The sequence below is a fragment of the Haliotis cracherodii genome, unplaced genomic scaffold (assembly GCF_022045235.1).
Source record: "Haliotis cracherodii isolate W230 unplaced genomic scaffold, xgHalCrac1.p SCAF_13, whole genome shotgun sequence".
NCBI lineage: Eukaryota > Metazoa > Mollusca > Gastropoda > Lepetellida > Haliotidae > Haliotis > Haliotis cracherodii.
In genome coordinates, this window is record NW_027266268.1 from 30,786,914 (window position 1) to 30,805,409 (window position 18,496).

At 42.2% G+C, this 18,496-nt stretch overlaps 1 protein-coding gene across 1 annotated transcript in view; it reads right to left on the reverse strand.

The window, feature by feature from the left end:
* Positions 1–1,245: 1,245 nt before the first annotated feature.
* The window catches only part of LOC139458614 (streptococcal hemagglutinin-like), a 71,214-nt gene continuing 53,963 nt past the window's right edge, over positions 1,246–18,496 (reverse strand). Inside the window, exons 24-34 of the mRNA XM_071240036.1 lie at positions 12,757–12,987; positions 12,576–12,637; positions 12,148–12,250; positions 10,411–10,647; positions 9,042–9,260; positions 8,298–8,361; positions 6,589–6,711; positions 4,499–5,020; positions 3,826–3,875; positions 2,029–2,101; positions 1,246–1,426 (exon numbers count right to left, since the gene is read on the reverse strand). Coding sequence (XP_071096137.1) covers positions 1,246–1,426; positions 2,029–2,101; positions 3,826–3,875; positions 4,499–5,020; positions 6,589–6,711; positions 8,298–8,361; positions 9,042–9,260; positions 10,411–10,647; positions 12,148–12,250; positions 12,576–12,637; positions 12,757–12,987 — 1,865 coding nt within the window. The remainder of the gene's footprint in view (positions 1,427–2,028; positions 2,102–3,825; positions 3,876–4,498; positions 5,021–6,588; positions 6,712–8,297; positions 8,362–9,041; positions 9,261–10,410; positions 10,648–12,147; positions 12,251–12,575; positions 12,638–12,756; positions 12,988–18,496) is intronic.

Below are 18,496 nucleotides of genomic sequence, written 5' to 3' on the forward strand. Positions count from 1 at the left end.
GTACACGCCTAGGACTAGTAAAACCAGTCTGCACGGGTGTGGTGCTTACAAATTGAAGTTTCGAATCCAGGCACGAAAAGGACGTGACAGCAAATTGCGACGCCATCAGGTGACAAGTTGACAACATGATAGAGCCATTAGAGCTAATTTTGTAACTTTATTCAAAACAAATTTACAAGTATTGTGATGGAACGCACCAAGTAATCACACATTTTACACAGCCATGTGTTCTTACTAGATTTTACAATCAGATTTATGTAAACAATGATAATACACAATCATTCAGACACAATGAAGGCAATAGGACAAACTATGTTTGTGTTTGTCACGTGTTTGTGGATAATGGCCGCTTTCAGCAGCATTCAATAATATCAGATAAGCAGACAACATTGTGACCATGTTAGCAATCGAACCCAACCCAGCAAACTTTAATTTACAATGACAGCGGCTAAATGTGACCCTCGATCTGTTGAACGTTTCGATTGAAACTCTTTGACTGATCTGTACAGTTTACTTATGGTTTGATACCCCTGCATGCACTCATAGTTTGAAGAATCCATTGGATTATTTAGAAGTATCAAATGAATACATCCAGAGCAGCATGGCTCAACCACATCTGTATATATTCATTCTGACAGGCCGAAATAAAGTTTTAATATGAATGGCAAATGCAGACAGGATTTGAAGCATGACGGAAACCAGTGTGTACCCCAACATATAAACAATAACCTTTGATCTTTGTGGCTTTAGATTTCAAAACTATGGCAAAACATTAACGCTTGCTGTATGCTTGTTTAGAATGACAGACGAATGTATACATCCAGGATAGCATGGCTCAACTACGCCTGTATATATACATCCTCCGGATAGAAACTAGGGTAAATTTCATAGGGCGGTTTATGAGAAGAAAGTGGTAATACAATATGGATGATGTTTGTTTGTATTTATCACCGCACTCAGCAATATTCCAGCTATATGACGGCGGTCTGTAAATAATCGAGCCTGGACCAAGAAATCCAGTGATTGACATATGCATCGATCGACGCAGTTGTAATACGATGACATGCATCTACCAAGTCAGCGAGCCTGACCACCCGACCCCGTTAGTTGCCTCTTAAGACAAGCACTGTCGCTTCTTACGGCTAGCATGAGTTGCTTAAGACCTATTCTCTCTGTAACTTAACAAGGAGAACTGCTTTGAATTGAAGAACGACTTAGTTACCAAGGATGTTGTCTATATGGATATCAATTGATACATGTGCTGACTATAATTATACTGATTCTCGTGTTGTAGTCTTCGGTGTGACAATTGCGGGTTGGAGCAGCATGGCTTTTTGGCCACTCCAGTCCTTGAGAGTTCATATGCATCGTGGATGAAAGAAGCTGGGCGAGTCCAAACTCGTCCATTGGTTTTCCTAGGAAGTGCCTGTAGGAGAAAAAGTCAAAATGTTACACTTTTGAAATGGCCCAGTTGCAGTCCTGACCTGAACTCAATGAAAATATTTGGGGAATCATGAAGGACAATAACAATAAATAAATATCCAAAATACATGCGATATGAAAGAAGAATTGGTGAGATATTGGGACAGTATGACGCAAGAATTTCTAACTTCCTTGACAGGCAAGCCGCCGCAATGAAGCATGTATTAGGAAAATGTTGTCTGGCAAAATATTGAATAGTTTGTTTTTTGTAGCTTTAGGAAAGCCGTATTTGTTGGTCTCTTGGTCTGTAACTTAATAAATCTACAGTGTTTTCATTCTCAATACTTTCTGATCAAACTAAATATGCGAACAATGAGTTGACCTGACGTTTCTATAGGATGCTTCGCAAACAGTGGGACAATGGAATTACATAATATATATAGTTTCTAATCCAGGCTGATTGGTTCAGTGAGAATTAATGAAAGCAATTGCAACAATATCCTTGCCCTAATGGAGAATATGATTTATCACTGTGTTGATATCATTATTAACCTACTGACATAAGTGTCCGGTTAAATTGCAGCGACCTTGAGTTCATAAACTCACCATTGATTAGAACGGAGATGGGTGTGGCAGACAGGTGTGGTGTACAGCTGCGGCAGACAGGTGTGGTGTACAGCTGTGGCAGACAGGTGCGGTGTACAGCTCAATCAAGGGTACCTGTACATGTACAGATTGTGAGGTCATTTTATACACACAGGAACAATATGTAAGAATTGAATAGACCATCATGAAAGGGAAACAGGTAGAAGATTTTGTACGTCAAGAAAATTGTTTGGAACAGTCTGTCTGGAAGTGAGTCTCACACTTTTAACTATCAACGAAACACAGGGCAGGATGGAAACATCTGTTACTTCTTCAACGTCTTAGTTTACCCTTCATGTAACATATGTACTAAGATATTCCTGCAAGAATTTATCAACACCAACTTTTGAAGCAAAGTAATGTTTGAAAATCATATTTTTAATTCAAAGAAATATTTGGAAGGACAGCTTGTTTACTGCGTTATTTCAGCATGTCAAACAAGTTGTTCAAACGATTCCCTCGTCACAGTCGACATACATGGAGTTTTTTATACGCTTTTACACTCTGCATATATCCACATAACAGTCCTCAGATGTATGTTATCAACACATGTTATTGTGATTTGTAAATTTAGAAATTTTCCAAACCCCCATAATCTCATACGTGAAACCTGTTCCTCTTTGACGAGAGAATTCAATTATAGTTAGATATTTGAATTGGTATGCTTCATACACAATCCACGAAATTTGATCCATTTAAAAATATTTCGAGGTATTTTCGTAGTGAGCAGAGAAAGTTTGATAATGGAGGAAAGCCGGAAATTACACAGGTCTAAGGGCAAACCAGGATTCGAGCATAGGTTTCTGGGACGTCTCAGGGAGAAAAAGTTGATTGAGTATGTAAAAATATCCGGTAAACTGGCAGCGATCTCGTATAGTAGTACTCACCATATACAAGAGCGGAGGCAGGTCTGGTAGGCAGGTCTGGTAGGCAGGTGTGGTAGGCAGGTGTGGTAGGCATGTGCAGTGTACAACTTCGGCAAGGGTACCTGGACATTACAGATTGTTTACAGATGTCATTGCATACACACAAGGAACAAGTACTCGGAACATAATTTACCAAGGGGGTGTTATGTAAAAAGATAGGTATGGGGTCTTGACTTCAGAAAGTTGTTAGAACAGTCTTACACTTTTAACCATCATAAATAGTATGAATCTTACCTTGTCACTTTCTGTTGAGCAGACATCAATTTTAGTGGTAGACTGATTCTGCCAACATCATACCATAGCACCGCACATGATTAGGAATATCCCCCTTTAACTCAACGATTTAATGATACTAAATAAAATATTTTGTTGATGTTTTTAGTTTTAACCAAAGGTACTTTTTCAGACTCCCCAGTGAGATCGGAGACGAGAAGTAACCGAGAAGATGTTTGTGAATAAAACCGAGTCACCGTTCAACTAGGAGGTGTTAGCGGGTGTTTCAGGTTGGAATATGAGCCATGAAACATAAAACACCCCTCAACACCTCAGAGCTGCCGAGTCATCGGGAAGTACACACGTACAGCATCAGGGACTTGCAAGCGGACGATCGTGCTAGGTTTACATACAAAACCAGATACTGATATCACCAAGATATTGAGATGTCATCTTGGATCAGGCTGGAAATGTGTAATTTGCCGAAATAGTTTTATGCTTTCGCGATACGATGCAGTGTCTGGCTCAAGTTAACATAAAATTTGAAACTGTTTAAATCTACACTTCATCGGATCATATGATCACGGGTTGCGTATATAAGAAGGAATCAATTTCTGACCATGAACGGTGTAATTGGCAGAGGTGTTGGAGAAGGTAGACTTATCACACCTGAAGAAAAAGTATTCTGTTAATTTCAGAATTATGCAATCACTTTACAGGCACTAACATGCTGGAAATTCAATCTTTGTACATAAGGATTAAGTGCTATAGTGTAAATGATTCGTTTATGACTTCAGTTTTACTTACTGCATCTGGATGACGTGGTCGCTGACTGGAGGAATGAGTCATTGACTGCTGGTCTGTTGATGGTAAACCAATGGCAGCCTGGGGCTGAGGCTTTTGGCAACTGAGGATCGATGGCAGCTTAGACTTGCAACCGAGGCTGGTGACCTATTGCCACCCTTTTCTAAAAGATGCGTCTCGGTCCTTCGTATCGACACCTGATATGATAAGGAGCTTTTTGTTAACATGTGTAGAACGAGGCAATTAAAACAGAGTGGGAACATTTATTACTTGTCCAACATACATACGTATACAGTTCTGCAAGAATGTACTAACACCAACTTTTTGAAATATTAAGCTTGTTGACGGCGAGACAACTGACAGCTGGAGCTTTTGTTTGTGTGGTGACTTGTTACTGAGACCGTGGTACGGTCTTGAGGTTGGACGAATTTAATAACCAAGTCTTGCCAAGTTAAGGCTGTTTGCTTATTGCATGTCGGGTAAAGTACCTTGAGGCTGGTGGCAACTGAGGCAGGATGGTGGCAACTGCGGCAGGAAGGCGGCAACTGAGGATGATGGCAACCGAGGCAGGAAGGCGGCAACTGAGGATGATGGCAACCGAGGCAGGAAGGCGGCAACTGAGGCAGGAAGGCGGCAACTGAGGATGATGGTAACCAAGGCAGGAAGGCGGCAACTGAAGCAGGAAGGCGGCAACTGAGGATGATGGCAACCGAGGCAGAAAGACGGCAACTGAAGCAGGAAGGCGGCAACTGAGGATGATGGCAACCAAGGCAGGAAGGCGGCAACTGAGGATGATGGCAACCGAGGCAGGAAGGCGGCAACTGAGGCAGGAAGGCAGCAACTGAGGATGATGGCAACCGAGGCAGAAAGACGGCAACTGAGGCAGAAAGGCGGCAACTGAGGATGATGGCAACCGAGGCAGGAAGGCGGCAACTGAGGATGGTGGCAACCGAGGCAGGAAGGCGGCAACCGAGGCAGGATGGTGACAATTGAGGCAGTGAAGAAGGCAACTGAAATATTCAGAAAGACTGCTTGAATATTGAATTATTTCAGCACATGTCAAGAAAGCAAGCTCTTCAAAGAACTTCCTTATCACACTCGACATACATTGAGTTTTCATTTTGATACGCTTTTGTACTCGGCATAAAATCCACAGGTCGAAGGGCGAACCAGGATTCGAACACACGATCATAGGTTTCTATCATATATTGTTTATATAAAGTATCTGGTAAAATGGCAGCGATCTAGCGTTCCTATACTCACCATAGACAAGAGCGGAGACAGGTGTGGTAGGCAGATGTGGTAGACAGGTGCAGTGTACAACTTCGGCAAGGATACCTGTAAATTACAGATTGTGATCAGATGTCATTTCATACACAGCAGGAACAAATATTTGGAACATAATTTACCAAAGGGATGTTATGTAAATAGATGGGAAGAAGGTCTTGACTTCTTTAGAAAGTTATTTGAAAGAGTGTCTACAAGTGAGTCTCACTTTTAACTATCAACTAAGCAAACTCACCTGTCACTTTGTTGAGTGGTAGACTGCTAACATCCTACCTACCATAGCACCGCACATGATTAGGAACGTCCCTCTTTAACTCGAAATATTTATGATACTAAATGACATTTATTTTTAAACAAAGGCACTTTTTCAGACTGCCCAGTGAGATCGGACACGTTCATTTGTATGTGAGCACAAACTTCTCCAAATACAAGTAACCGAGAAGATGTTTGTGAATAAAACCGAGTCACCGTTCAACTAAGAGGTGTTAGCGGGTGTTTCAGGTATAAAATTTGAGCCATGAAACATGAAACACCCCTCAACACCTCAGAGCTGCCGAGTTATCGGGAAGTACACACGGAGACCATCAGGGACTTGTAAGTGAACGAATGTGTCAAGATCAGGACGTTGTACCAAGGTTTGGACGTATTTTCAGATACTGATGACATGAAGATGTTCAGATTTGCAAATTATGTTTTGGACTTTAGGTGATAGGATCATAGTATATCAGAAGGTATAAATTCCTGCACATGAAGCGGTGCAATTGGCAGGTATTGAGAAGGTAGCCTGTCAACACACCTGAAGAAGAAACAATATTGTGTTAATTTCTGAATTATTCAATCACTTTCATAAACAAATATGACAATCCAATTCATTGTGGCCAAAATTGTGGACGAACTAACAGCCGTTGAAGTGGGATATATAGCAGAAATTCAATTTTGATTCAAGATAATGGCACACGTTCTCAGCAATATTCCAGCTTATATGACGGGGGTCGGTAAATGCTCAAGTCTCGACCAGACAATCTAGTGATTGATATTATGAGCAGTGATCCACGAAATTGGGATACGATGATATTGATCTCGGTAGTCGCCTCGTGCGACGAGCACAGTCGCCTGTTACAGCAAGCATGGGTTGCTGAAGACCTATTCCCTTCCTGGATCTTCACTGGTCTTGCCTTAAAGAATTACTTCCTATAAAAAAAAGATATTCGTACATAGCTCCTTTTAACTTACTGCATTTGAGAGGCAACACCAGGTGGACCGAAGGATGGATTATTCGTTGACCGCTGGCCTGTTGATGGTAAGACCAATGGCAGCTTGGGATGGACGGCACCCGAGGCTGATACTGAGGTCGGTGACATTGGCTATCGTCGCCTTTTCCTGAGAAAAGCGACCTGGTCCTTCGTTACGACACCTGAAGTGCAAGGAAAATGTCGTTACTATTTGTAAAAACAGGCAATAATGAGTGAGTTCGGTTTTACGCCGATTTTAGCAATATTCCAGCAATATCACGGCGGGGGACACCAGAAATTGGCTTCACACATTGTACCATGTCGGGGATCGAACCCGAGTCTTCGGCGTGACGAGCGAACGCTTCAACCACTAGGCTACCCGACCGCCCCAAAAACAGGCAATAAAAACACCAGGGTGAGTACATCTATTACGTACAAAACATACACACCTATCTACTTCTGCAAGAATCTACATATACCTACGAAAGAAACATTAATCTTGTATGTAAATCGTCAAAAAAAATAATTTTAGAGACATTTAAAACGACAACTTGACAATTTTGAGCATATTTAAGCACAATTTCAAACAAACAAAGTCTTCAAACAATTCCCGTATCACTCAACATACATTCAGAGTTAAATTTTGGAATGTTTTTAAACCCTGCAGAAATCCACAGATTCACCGTCCTCAGTAGTACAAGTGGTCAACAGGTTATTGTTTGAAAAACAATACTCTTCACACACCTATCTTATATAAAAATCAAATAGTTCCTTTTGACGAGAACGTATCGTATTGGCCATTCACACAGTTGCATGTTTAACCATTCGATGTATTGTGTTGGTGGGGAGAGAACTTCTTCAGAAGTCTGTAAACATGTATAGTGAGTGAGTATTCAAGTATATTCATGTGACAATATGTTGAGGTATTGTTTTAGTGGACAGAACAGCTTGATGTTTGGGCAAAGCCAGCAGTGATGCATGTCTCAAACATTACCACTTCAGTAAACAAGGGTATGGTGCTGACAAACCATGAAACAACCAGGGCAAACCAGGATTCGAACACGTTCATAGGCATGTGGGACGTCTAAGGGAGGCACAGTTACCGTTGCATGTAGGAATGTAAGTGAGTGGGTCAACAATAGTACAATACTAATATTTGACTGATATGCAAACAGTGGTCAATGGGATGAGTACACAGGTACAATCACACTGACTGGTCGTCATTTTATTCGACAACACGCATAGGTACGTGTTACCTCTTCTGCCCTAGGTTACTCAGTTTGTTTGTTTGTTTGTTGTTTAACGCCGCACTCACCAATATTCCAGTGATATGACGGCGGTCTGTAAATAATCGAATCCGGACCAGACAATCCATTGATTGACATTATGAGCATCGATCCACTTAATTGGGATCAATGACATGTATCAACCAAGTCAGTGAGCATGACCACCTGATCCCGTTAGTCGCCTTTTACGGCAAGTATGGGTTGCTGAAGATCTATTCTACCCTGGAACCTAGGTTACCATATGTTTTCCTAGGTTACTCAGTGAACATATGGAAGAAGGTATAGTGGTGGAAGCAGTCAGTAGAAATTCTGTGAAAAGAGATTTTGGTTGTTGTTTAACGCCGCATTTAGCAATATTCCAGCTACATTACAGGTCTGTAATCAATTGAGTCTGGACCAGACAATCCGGTGATTGACAGCAGGCGCTTCGATCCATGCAATTGGATTACGGTGACATCCATCAACCAAGTCAGCGAACTTACTTGTCATCCCTCCTCCCAACGCCATCTGTGTCACGCCTGCCGGCTTCCGAACGCGGCCCCTCTTCTGCAATGAAAATAAAAATTATCATATTGTTACTCTAGCCAAGGGTTTTACGCCGCTTTTAGCAATATTCCAGCAATTTCACGGCGGAGGACACATTGTACCCATGTCGGGAATCGAACCAGGTCTTCGGCGTGACGAGCGAACGCTTTAACCACTAGGCTACCCGACCGCCCAAGCCAAGGGTTAGAGTGCTACTTACCAGGAATATATATGATAAGGCTATAAGTCATATATCACGTTCCTATGGTGGAGAGTGGCATGGGGTATATTGTCCGAGTATATATGTATTATGGTGAAGTATCAGCTCAATGTGAAATCAGGATCTAGTTTAAGGGGCAGTCACTGTTATCAGGAATATAGTAAATAAATCATATCAACATCCATGTTGTTCCCGTTAGTCGCCTTTTACGACAAGCAAAGTCGCCTTTTACGGCAAGCATGGGTTGCTGAAGACCTATTCTAACCCGGATTTTCACGGGTCTATGACAATTTAACAGTATAACGTATTATGTCACATTGGATTGACAGCGCATTAGGAGTGACTAATGTAATTGCATCAAGGAGGTATGGCAAAATGCAAGTCGGTCCTTGATAGTCCAGAAGTTCTACAATCTTTGTGTACGGAAGTCAGTATTAGCATGAAATCTCAATTAATAACAGATGATGAAATATAATCTCACCGAAGTCCTCTGAGCTTCGTCCAAAAGACGCAACAGCTCCTGGTACGGCTGTTGCTGCTGTTGCTGTTGTTGTTGCCGTTGTTGCCTCTCTCTCGCCAATCTGTGTTGCTCTGCCCGATGCTGTTGTTGCTGCTGTTGTCTCTGTTGCTGCTGTTGCTGCAACCTCAGTGCGTTCCTCTGCCTGCGCCTGTCCGCCCTTCTCTGGTTCAAATCTTGTGTCTGAGTGAAAGAAAAATACCCAATGCAAATATAAGTACAGTGCAAAAGTATGTTATAAAGAGATAAATAACTGACATGTGAGGAGTCCTGTTTTGTTTGCTTGTTTGCTTGTTGCTTGCTTGCTTTTTTGTGTGTTTTTGTTTGTTTCTTTGATGGGATGGGGGTGTTTGGAGTGAGTGAGTGAGTGAGTTGGGTTTAACGCCCCTTTTAACATTATTTCAGTTATATCACGGCGTGTCAGCTTAATGTGGGAGGAAAGCCCGAAGTGATGCAGGTCTCAGACGTTTACCACTTCGGTGAAACCCCCGAGCACGGGTATGGTGCTGACAAACCTAGAAACATAATTGGGGCGAACCGGGATTCGAACCCACAATCATAAGTTTCTGGCTTGTCCAAGGGACGCAACTCTGCACAGCGAATCGCGGCGCCTTAGACGACTGGACCACCCGTGCCCCCGGGGGTGTTTGGAGGGCGGTGTTGTTTCAAAGAAGTTTTGAACGTAGATTTAATTCTTGGTTACATTTTCTTGTGCAGTCATTACCCAGATATTTAGGAGAGATGAATTCTACTTTATTATGGCATAATTGCATCGTCACATGCAGCATTTAGCTTTTGGATGACGACCGGTGAAGTGTGGACAAGTTACCCGGCAAACCGCATATACAGGGAAACCATCAACCATCAGCTCCATCGGGTTGGATGACAAGCAACGAGGTGAGAACCTGACCACCCAATGAAAATTTCAATCTGCTTGTACAAGTACACAGGGCCTATTGTGACCGGAATTACCACATGTGGTGTTTATATAGATTTGTTGTTGTTTAACGCCAAACTCAGCAATATTCCAGCAATATGACGGCGGCCTATAAATAATCGAATCTGCTCCAGGCAATCTTGTAAACGATATTGTGAGGAACGGTCCAAGCCTTTGGGGTACATTGAGACACAATCAACCACATCGCCCTGAACAGAGTGTTGGGCACTAATAATTCTAACCCGGCATTCCCACGGGTTGTTTTTGTCGGGGTAGATACAGAATATCCGATGGTGGTCAAGGGCAATTAATTCAGGCATGTTAGTTTATGTGGCGAGAGTGAGTTATATAACTATACTATACTATATATAACTAACTGAATTTGAGCACACTCACTGTTGGCACAGTCTGGGTCGCCATTGTGACAGAAGTCGCTGCCGTTCCTGCCACTGGTACCGGTGCTGTCGATGTGGACGTTGACGGTGCTGTCCATGTTGCTGCAGACGTTGTTGACGGTGCTGTCCATGTTGCTGCAGACGTTGTTGACGGTGCTGTCCATGTTGCTACAGACGTTGTTGACGGTGCTGTCCATGTTGCTGAGGGCGTTGCTGAGGGCGTTGACGTGCTGCGAGACTGTGGGAAACAAAGTAATGTAAACAGCTAGCGTTATTTACGTGTATACATACACACTGACGGTGCACTTGCTCGTTATGAATATTGTATATCGCATGAAGACAGAAACTCTAGGTGGTCCAAACTAATGTTTTTTTCCCCAAATAAGCACGTTTATTATCAACTCTAAAACATATATTTTGTTTTGTCAAGGAATTGTATGCTTGTATAATTTAGCAATATATGACCTTGATAAAAAAAAACAGCTTTAACCCCGACACTTCAACAACGCCTAGATATCTTTTGACGTTTAACGCCGCACTCTTGGGGTGAAATTGTTTTTTTTAGGGCATGTGCAGTGAGTGAGTATGGCTTTATGCCGCTTGTTTCAGCAATATTGCAGCTATTTGAGGTCAATATATTAATAATCGAGTCGGGCCAAACAATACAGAGATTAATCCACGCAATTGATATACGATAACATGCAATGAACCATATATACGAGCCTGACCATCCGACCATTAAGTCGCCTCCTACAACAAAGTTGCGCGGGACCTATATTCTTACCCGGAATACCAACAGGTCGAGATTAAAGAATGTTTTGTTTCGTTGCACTCACCAATAATCCAGCTATATGACGGCAGTATGTAAATAATCGAGTCTGGAACAGATTAATAGCATGAGCATCGCTCCACACAATTAGGATACGATGACATGCATCAACCAAGTCATGGACCCTGACCACGCTATCCTGTTAGTCGCCTTTTTCAAGCAAAGCCACCCCTTACAACAAACATGGGTTGCTGAAGACCTATTAAAACCCGGATCTTCATGGGTGATTAGACATCAATAAAAGTCATGAACTGAATGTGAGACCCTTCATTTTGCCTTAGCTCGTTTCCGAAGTACATGTCCACAAGAATACAAATGCATGTGCACGCGTTTCTTAACAATCTCTTACTATTCCATCAATGTACTACGTCATTATATGCATATGTACCCGTTCAAAATTATTCATATGTGTCCACAACGTATTTGCAAATACAAAACCCAATCACTATTAAATTCCGAGAGCTGATTTAAATTCATCTGGTAGTTATATTAATAGTCGAAGAGTATATCTAGCGGTCTGATTGTGCGGACAGAAGTCGTATCACCAACACTGTCTGTACGACCTGTGACTCGCCATCATAAGACGCATGAAGAGAATAGGTTTTCAGCAACTCATGCTTGTCGTTAGAGGCGACTAACGGGAACGGTTTTGGTCAAGCTCGCTGCCTTGGAGGATGCATATCATCCCAAGGTTGTAGATCAATGCAGATGTCAATCGTTGGATTGTCTGGTCCAGACTCGATTATTAACAGACCTCCGTCATATAGCTGGAATATTGCCTAGTGTCGTTAAACCACAAACAAACAAAACAACGTTATTGTGCAGACAAGAGGTATCACACTGTACTGTCAACATCATGGGGACTCGCCATCATAAAACTATTATGTTGTTCACATTGGTGTGTCTGACTTACATTCGCTTTCAGTTGCCCGTTCTCCACTTTAAGCAGCCTGTTCTCCTCCCGGAGTCTCCGGACTTCTTCCCGCAGCTGGATAACCTCAGCTTGAACCAGCTGCCAGACAACAAATAAAAGATGTCAGCAAATTGCAATTATAATACTGATATATTCAAAGTTTATGCACACGATACAGAATTACAAACTATTTACTCGTCTTTTAACAACTAAAATCAGCACTATGTGACGTCGGTCTGCAAATAATCGAGTCTTGACCAGACAATCAAGTGACTGATATCTTAGGCATCCATCTACGGAGTTGAGATACAACCTTTGATGTGAGGTTTTAGCCACCTGCCGTCTAAGCTGATGTTCGATTCCACACGTTGATATATTTTGTGCACGTCGTTTTTAAATCGGCGTAAAAAACTTTCTGACTCACCCAATTTTGATAGAACACAGCCGTTATATACATAGGACACATGCGAGTAAGTCGGAGTTGGCCTGCATAGAATTAGAAGGCTTGCATAGAACAAGAAGGCCTGCATACACGTAGAACTAGAAGGCCTGCATAGAACAGGTTGAGGCAGGAATATTCAATAAAACTTTCTGTGCCTACTCACATTTATTTGCGTCGCCCCCCGATGACGTGCCACTGCTGTCCGTCTTGTGGTCGCCGGTGTGGTCGTCATCGGGGTCACAAATGGCGTTGACGACGTCGACGACATCGACGAAGTCCGGTTCCCGGCATGTGGTAGTTGGTTGGCCTGGGGTGTCTGCTGGGCCTGAGCCTGCGATCCCTGTGGTCCCGGGGGTACCTGCTGGGCCTGCGGAGCCGGTGGGGCCTGCGGGGCCTGCTGAGTCAAACCTAGAGAACTTAAGAAATTGAACATGCTGATAATAATAATAATAATTGCGATGAGAGACTTTGGAGAGCGAAGCGATAAACGACATGCGCGAGCAGCTGTGGAAGTATTCACGTTATATAGTACGCCCTTAGGAAGCAACCATTTGATTTAAAGGGGGGGGGGGGGGGGGACTTTGGTTTGCGATCAGAATTAATCATGTTTAGGAGTTGAGTTACTTTTTTCAACTTAAACATAAACATGAATATACTATTCAATACATACCGTCTACAAGAAAATGGCACATATGTCCCCCAGTAAACAGGGCCTTGATTATTATTTGAGAAAGTTACCACCCTCCCCCGAAAATCAAATGGCTGCTCCCCTAACCCCAGTCAAGCCAACAAGCACGTGCCCGGGGACTATTAATGTGTTCAGTGACAAGTCAGCTGAAAGTGTGTACAATGATTTAATCTCGTGAAGCTCAAGCATTTTGTCAAATCGCAAGCGTTTTGAACAACAGAGCCCTGTGAAACGTCACAAGCCTCCAACCCCATCGGACAGTGTTATGCAACGACGCTCCAGCAGGACATGTTGAGCGTGCATTAGTCGAGAAACAAGCATTCCTGGACAATGGAAATCCACATCATGTCTCAAACCATTGCACACACAGTGTTTCGACAGTAATCTAATTTAATTAGTAGTTGATCATTCGTGAATTTGGTGTAAATGGCCCCATATTTCAACGTCCATGATCAGTGCTGCTATCGTAGTTATGTTTTTTAATGATTGTCATAACCGGCTGGCATTTCATATCAATCAATGTATTGAACTAAAACTTGTTACGATTTCTTTAGAAGCAGCGCGGTGGGATAGCTAAGTGGTGAAAGCGTTCGCTCGTCACGCCGAAGATTCGGGTTCGATTCACCATATGGGCACAGTGTGTGAAGTCCATGTCTGGTGTCCCCCACCGTGATATTGCGGGAATATTGCTAGAAACGGCATAAAAGCATACTCAATCCAACATAAACACAGCGCCACCTACTTGTATAAATTGATAACGTGTTCATTTTTAATAAGTTATTTTTAAAAACAATTGAAGGGAATGTCCAATGTAAAAACATTTGATAATATCTCTTTTTGTGATTATAAAATAAATGTGATATATATTGTATGTATGCTAACAGTAAAATGTTTAATATCAAATGTAACAGACATGGGTTTTATGTGTAGATTTGTGTTTTAACGTTGTATAGTGAATTGTGACAAGAAAAATGGGTAAATGGGTCGTATATATAATCAAACTTTTCTGGCGAGTGCATACAGCAATATGTCGGTTGTTTGTTTGGTTGATTTGTTGTTTAACGCCGCACTCAGTAATATTCCAGCTATATGATGATGGTCTGTAAATAATCGAGTCTGGACCAGACAATCCAGCGATTGATAACATGAGCATTGATCCATGCGATTGGGATCGATGACATGCAGTAACCAAGTCAGCGAGACTGACCGCCCGATCCAGTCAGTCGCCTCTTATGACAAGCATAGTCGCCTTTTACGGCATACATGGGTTGCTGAAGATCTATTCTACCGGTGTTATGGTTTTCCCTTTGTGAAAATATTTGACACGTTTCTGTGTTCAGCACATTTTAAGTAAGTCTCCTGCTTTCATTCTTGACTATCAGTCATCGCAACAGTCAAACCAATGACTGATAGAATGATACAGTGCCACCGCCAACGCCGCCACAACAACCACTACAACAACAGCAACTACTACCACCACTACTACTACTACTACTACTACTACTACTACTACTACTACTGTGGTCTAGTGGTAGAGCGGAAGGTCCGGGCTTCGATTTAATACCAAACGACGTCAAACGATGCCTTGCGCTCGGCATTTAGGGGCTAAACCAAGGACTGGTGGGCTCGGAGTCAGTATACTGTGTCTGAGTGAGGTATTCATGTTAACCTGCGGCATGGCATAACAGTTGTCTAGCACTATAAAACCCACAAGTCAGGACCGTAACAATCAGCACATACACATACATGCACGTTACATTAATGCAATAATCTTGAACGCGACGTTAAACCTCACCTCACCTCACCTCACCTCACTACTACTAATAATATACCCGTCAACCCATGGGTAACTAATGCTTGCAGTAAAAGGTGACTATGCTTTTCGTAAGAGGCGACTAACGGGATCGGGTGGTCTGACTTGGTTGATGTATGTCATTGTATCCAAATTGCGCAGATTGATGCCGATGATATCAATCGCTAGCTAGTCTGGGCCAGATTCTTTCATTTTCCAGATCGCCGTCAAATAGCTGGAATATTGCTCCACGTCACTGTCACTCGTACATCATCGCAAATGAAGCGTTATATTCGCTTGGAAGATAATGCGTGAATATATTGTAGTTATATATTGGTTGTAGTCGATGAGAACGATATAGAGCTATGCCTAAATACGACCTGGTGCACAGGTAGCCCAGTCGTTTAAGGCAGCACAATTCGCTGCACAGAGTTGCGTCTCTTTGTGTGCCAGACAACTATGTTTTGGGGTTTGAATCCTAGTGCGACCTGATTATGAATCTAGGTTTGTCGGCACCATACACCATGCTCATGATGTCAATCTCTGGATTGTCTGGTCTAGACTCGATTATTAAAAGACCGCAGTCACATATCTGGAATATTGCTGAGTGCGGCGTTAAACAACAAACAAATAAACCCAGATATGCACCCACCTACACACACATGCAAACACACACACACATGCACAAACACACACACACACACACACACACACACACACACACACACACACACACACACACACACACACACACACACACACACACACACACACACACATGCACACACATTCCGACACAAACACATGTAGACTTAACTGGACGTACCCTGAAAATATCACTAAATGTTGAGAGGATCTAAACACAATATCCCATTGTGTTGCATGGTGTAAAGACAAAATAACTAGTTTATTAAAGTCCATTAATAAGGGTGAGGTTCTTCACCTGTGTGCTACAAAATCATAATTTAATATGTACGAAATACGGTACTCTCGTGTCATTGGTAATATAACAGTATAAAGAAGAATGTTTTAATAGGTCATCGGCTAACCTGAGTGTAAAGCTTTGTCAAGTCTATAGTGAATTAATGTTGTGTATTTTTCTACGAGAAGTAACTTGACTACAAAATTCAAATTCTTTGCAAACTAATAAAAAATGCATCTTTTTTATTTCACAAAGCTGTATTCTCGTTAATTGACATGATCTGATCATATATTCCACTCCACCCCACCAACACGAAAATGGTGTATATATATTTTACAGGCACTTTAAACATTTACTGGTGCATATGCTTCGACGCTTTATTTATTGTTGCACATCCTCCAACAGACTTCCTTCCAATATATGCACATATTGCACTCTCATCAAAACTTTGGGTCAAGGTCGTAGCTAGAGACAGTCAAACTTTACTCTGCTCTCCAGAAAATGTACCTTTTCAAGTAAATAGCACAACATGGGCAAGTGCAGACTATACAACAAACATCATCTGGAACTCAAGACAACAATTCTGCAGTATTAACTCAAGATCAACAACCAAGAAAATGGACAATCATTCCATGGTAGTGCCAACCCAGGGAGCTACAACTGACAAAGATGGCGCCACAAGAGAGAAACCCTACACCATAAACAGGGCCAAGATGGATGCCACAGAGAGGGAGGCAGTACAGATCAGAGAAACAGGTGGGGGTCTTTGTTTGGACATGAATACTGGTACCTATGAAATATTCAGACACAATTGTGGTGCATTCTTCTCAAATCACCTCAGCCACGGTATTCTCAGTGTTGATAAGAGTGGGGCCAAAATAGAAACAATCCATAAGGTAAACCCTTGTGATGCACAGTATACCATCAACCTCTACCACACAAGCAGTTCTGCTTTGGTCAATGGAAAAGCCACTGACACATTCCGATATACTCACCTACCGCTCATATTATCACAAGATGACATCAGAGAAGGCAATAAGCTATCGATTGCGCTTCAAAAACTTCTTGTGAAGAATCAAACCAAAAATGACAATCCATGCCCAGTTTGCAATATACAAGATGATGAGGATCACCAGATCATGTGTGACACATGTGGAGGATGGTGCCATCAATCCTGTGACAATTTCACAGACGAAGAATATGCCGAGCACGTACAAAACCCAACCCTGAAATTTAAATGTACAATGTGCAACAACAACAATCTGAATATCACCAGCCAGCAAAGTGATATCAAGGACACTCCAATATTTCATCAGAAGAAAAAGATCATTAAAGCAAAAGGGAAAACACCATGTTTCAGCACGAAAACACTGCGGTCAATCTTTGCGAAATCAGACGCAAGAAACACGTTTGCCATCCAAAACTTGCAAACGAAGGTGTATCAAATACAAGAAGTGACTAACTCTTTAGAGTCAAAGCTATCTGTAAGCTCAAATCAATGTTGTGAAACATACAAAGGCGCCGATGAAACTGTAAGACAACTAAAAGAAGACATGAAAACAATGGGAAACCATATCCAACAACAGAGTAAAGAAATAAATAGACTAAAGGATGTGAATTGTGGGGTGGATAAACTCAGAAGAGAAAACACAGCCCTGCAAGACAGAATATCCCATCTGGAGCGGATTATAACTGACCTCAAAAGTCACATGCTGATGTCACCTGATACTGCAGAAAATGTGCCCCAAGCCACAAGTATCCCTCCTACCACAGCAGCCTCCCCCCACCATGTCATGAATCCCCTCCCAAGGCTTAAGAAGTCCCTCTTACCCCTGCACCTACGCAACAAGAAGCCGAACAAACAGGGAGAGAGTCCCAACCAGCAGGAGGGGAATATGATCCGGACGACGAGGTCAGCTTCACTATCAAAACTGACCATGAAAATACTCCTTCTCCCAGGAGCAGACAACTGCCTGTTACAGTGCAGCATCTCATTGTGGGTAATTTCTTACTGAAGAACCTAAGTAGGAGGAAAATCAACAGTGAAGGAAATGCCCAGGACCTCCTCAGGTGGCACATATGAAGATTTAATATTATTTGTGCAGCAGCAGCAAAGATACTTTGAGACCGAAACAGTGACATGCCTTGTTGGGTCCAATAACTGCGTCAGGAAATGTGATATGCTCCCTCAAGTCGAACGACTGCAACAAGCTTACACAGAGAAGTACCCAAATGCTAGACTAGCCTTCTGTGGTATCCCTCCAAGATTGAATGATCAAGGCCGCAAATACAACAGGAATATCTGGAACCTCAATCACATAGTGGAACAAATGTGTGCTGAAAATAGCTTTGACTTTATACCCCTCAATAGCTACTTCACTGACAAAAATAATTTTGCCAAAACCTATCTATATACAGACAGTGTGCATCCAAACCACATTGGCTCTGCTGTTATGGGCAAATTAATGAGGACATTCATATACAAACATGGAAAAAGAATG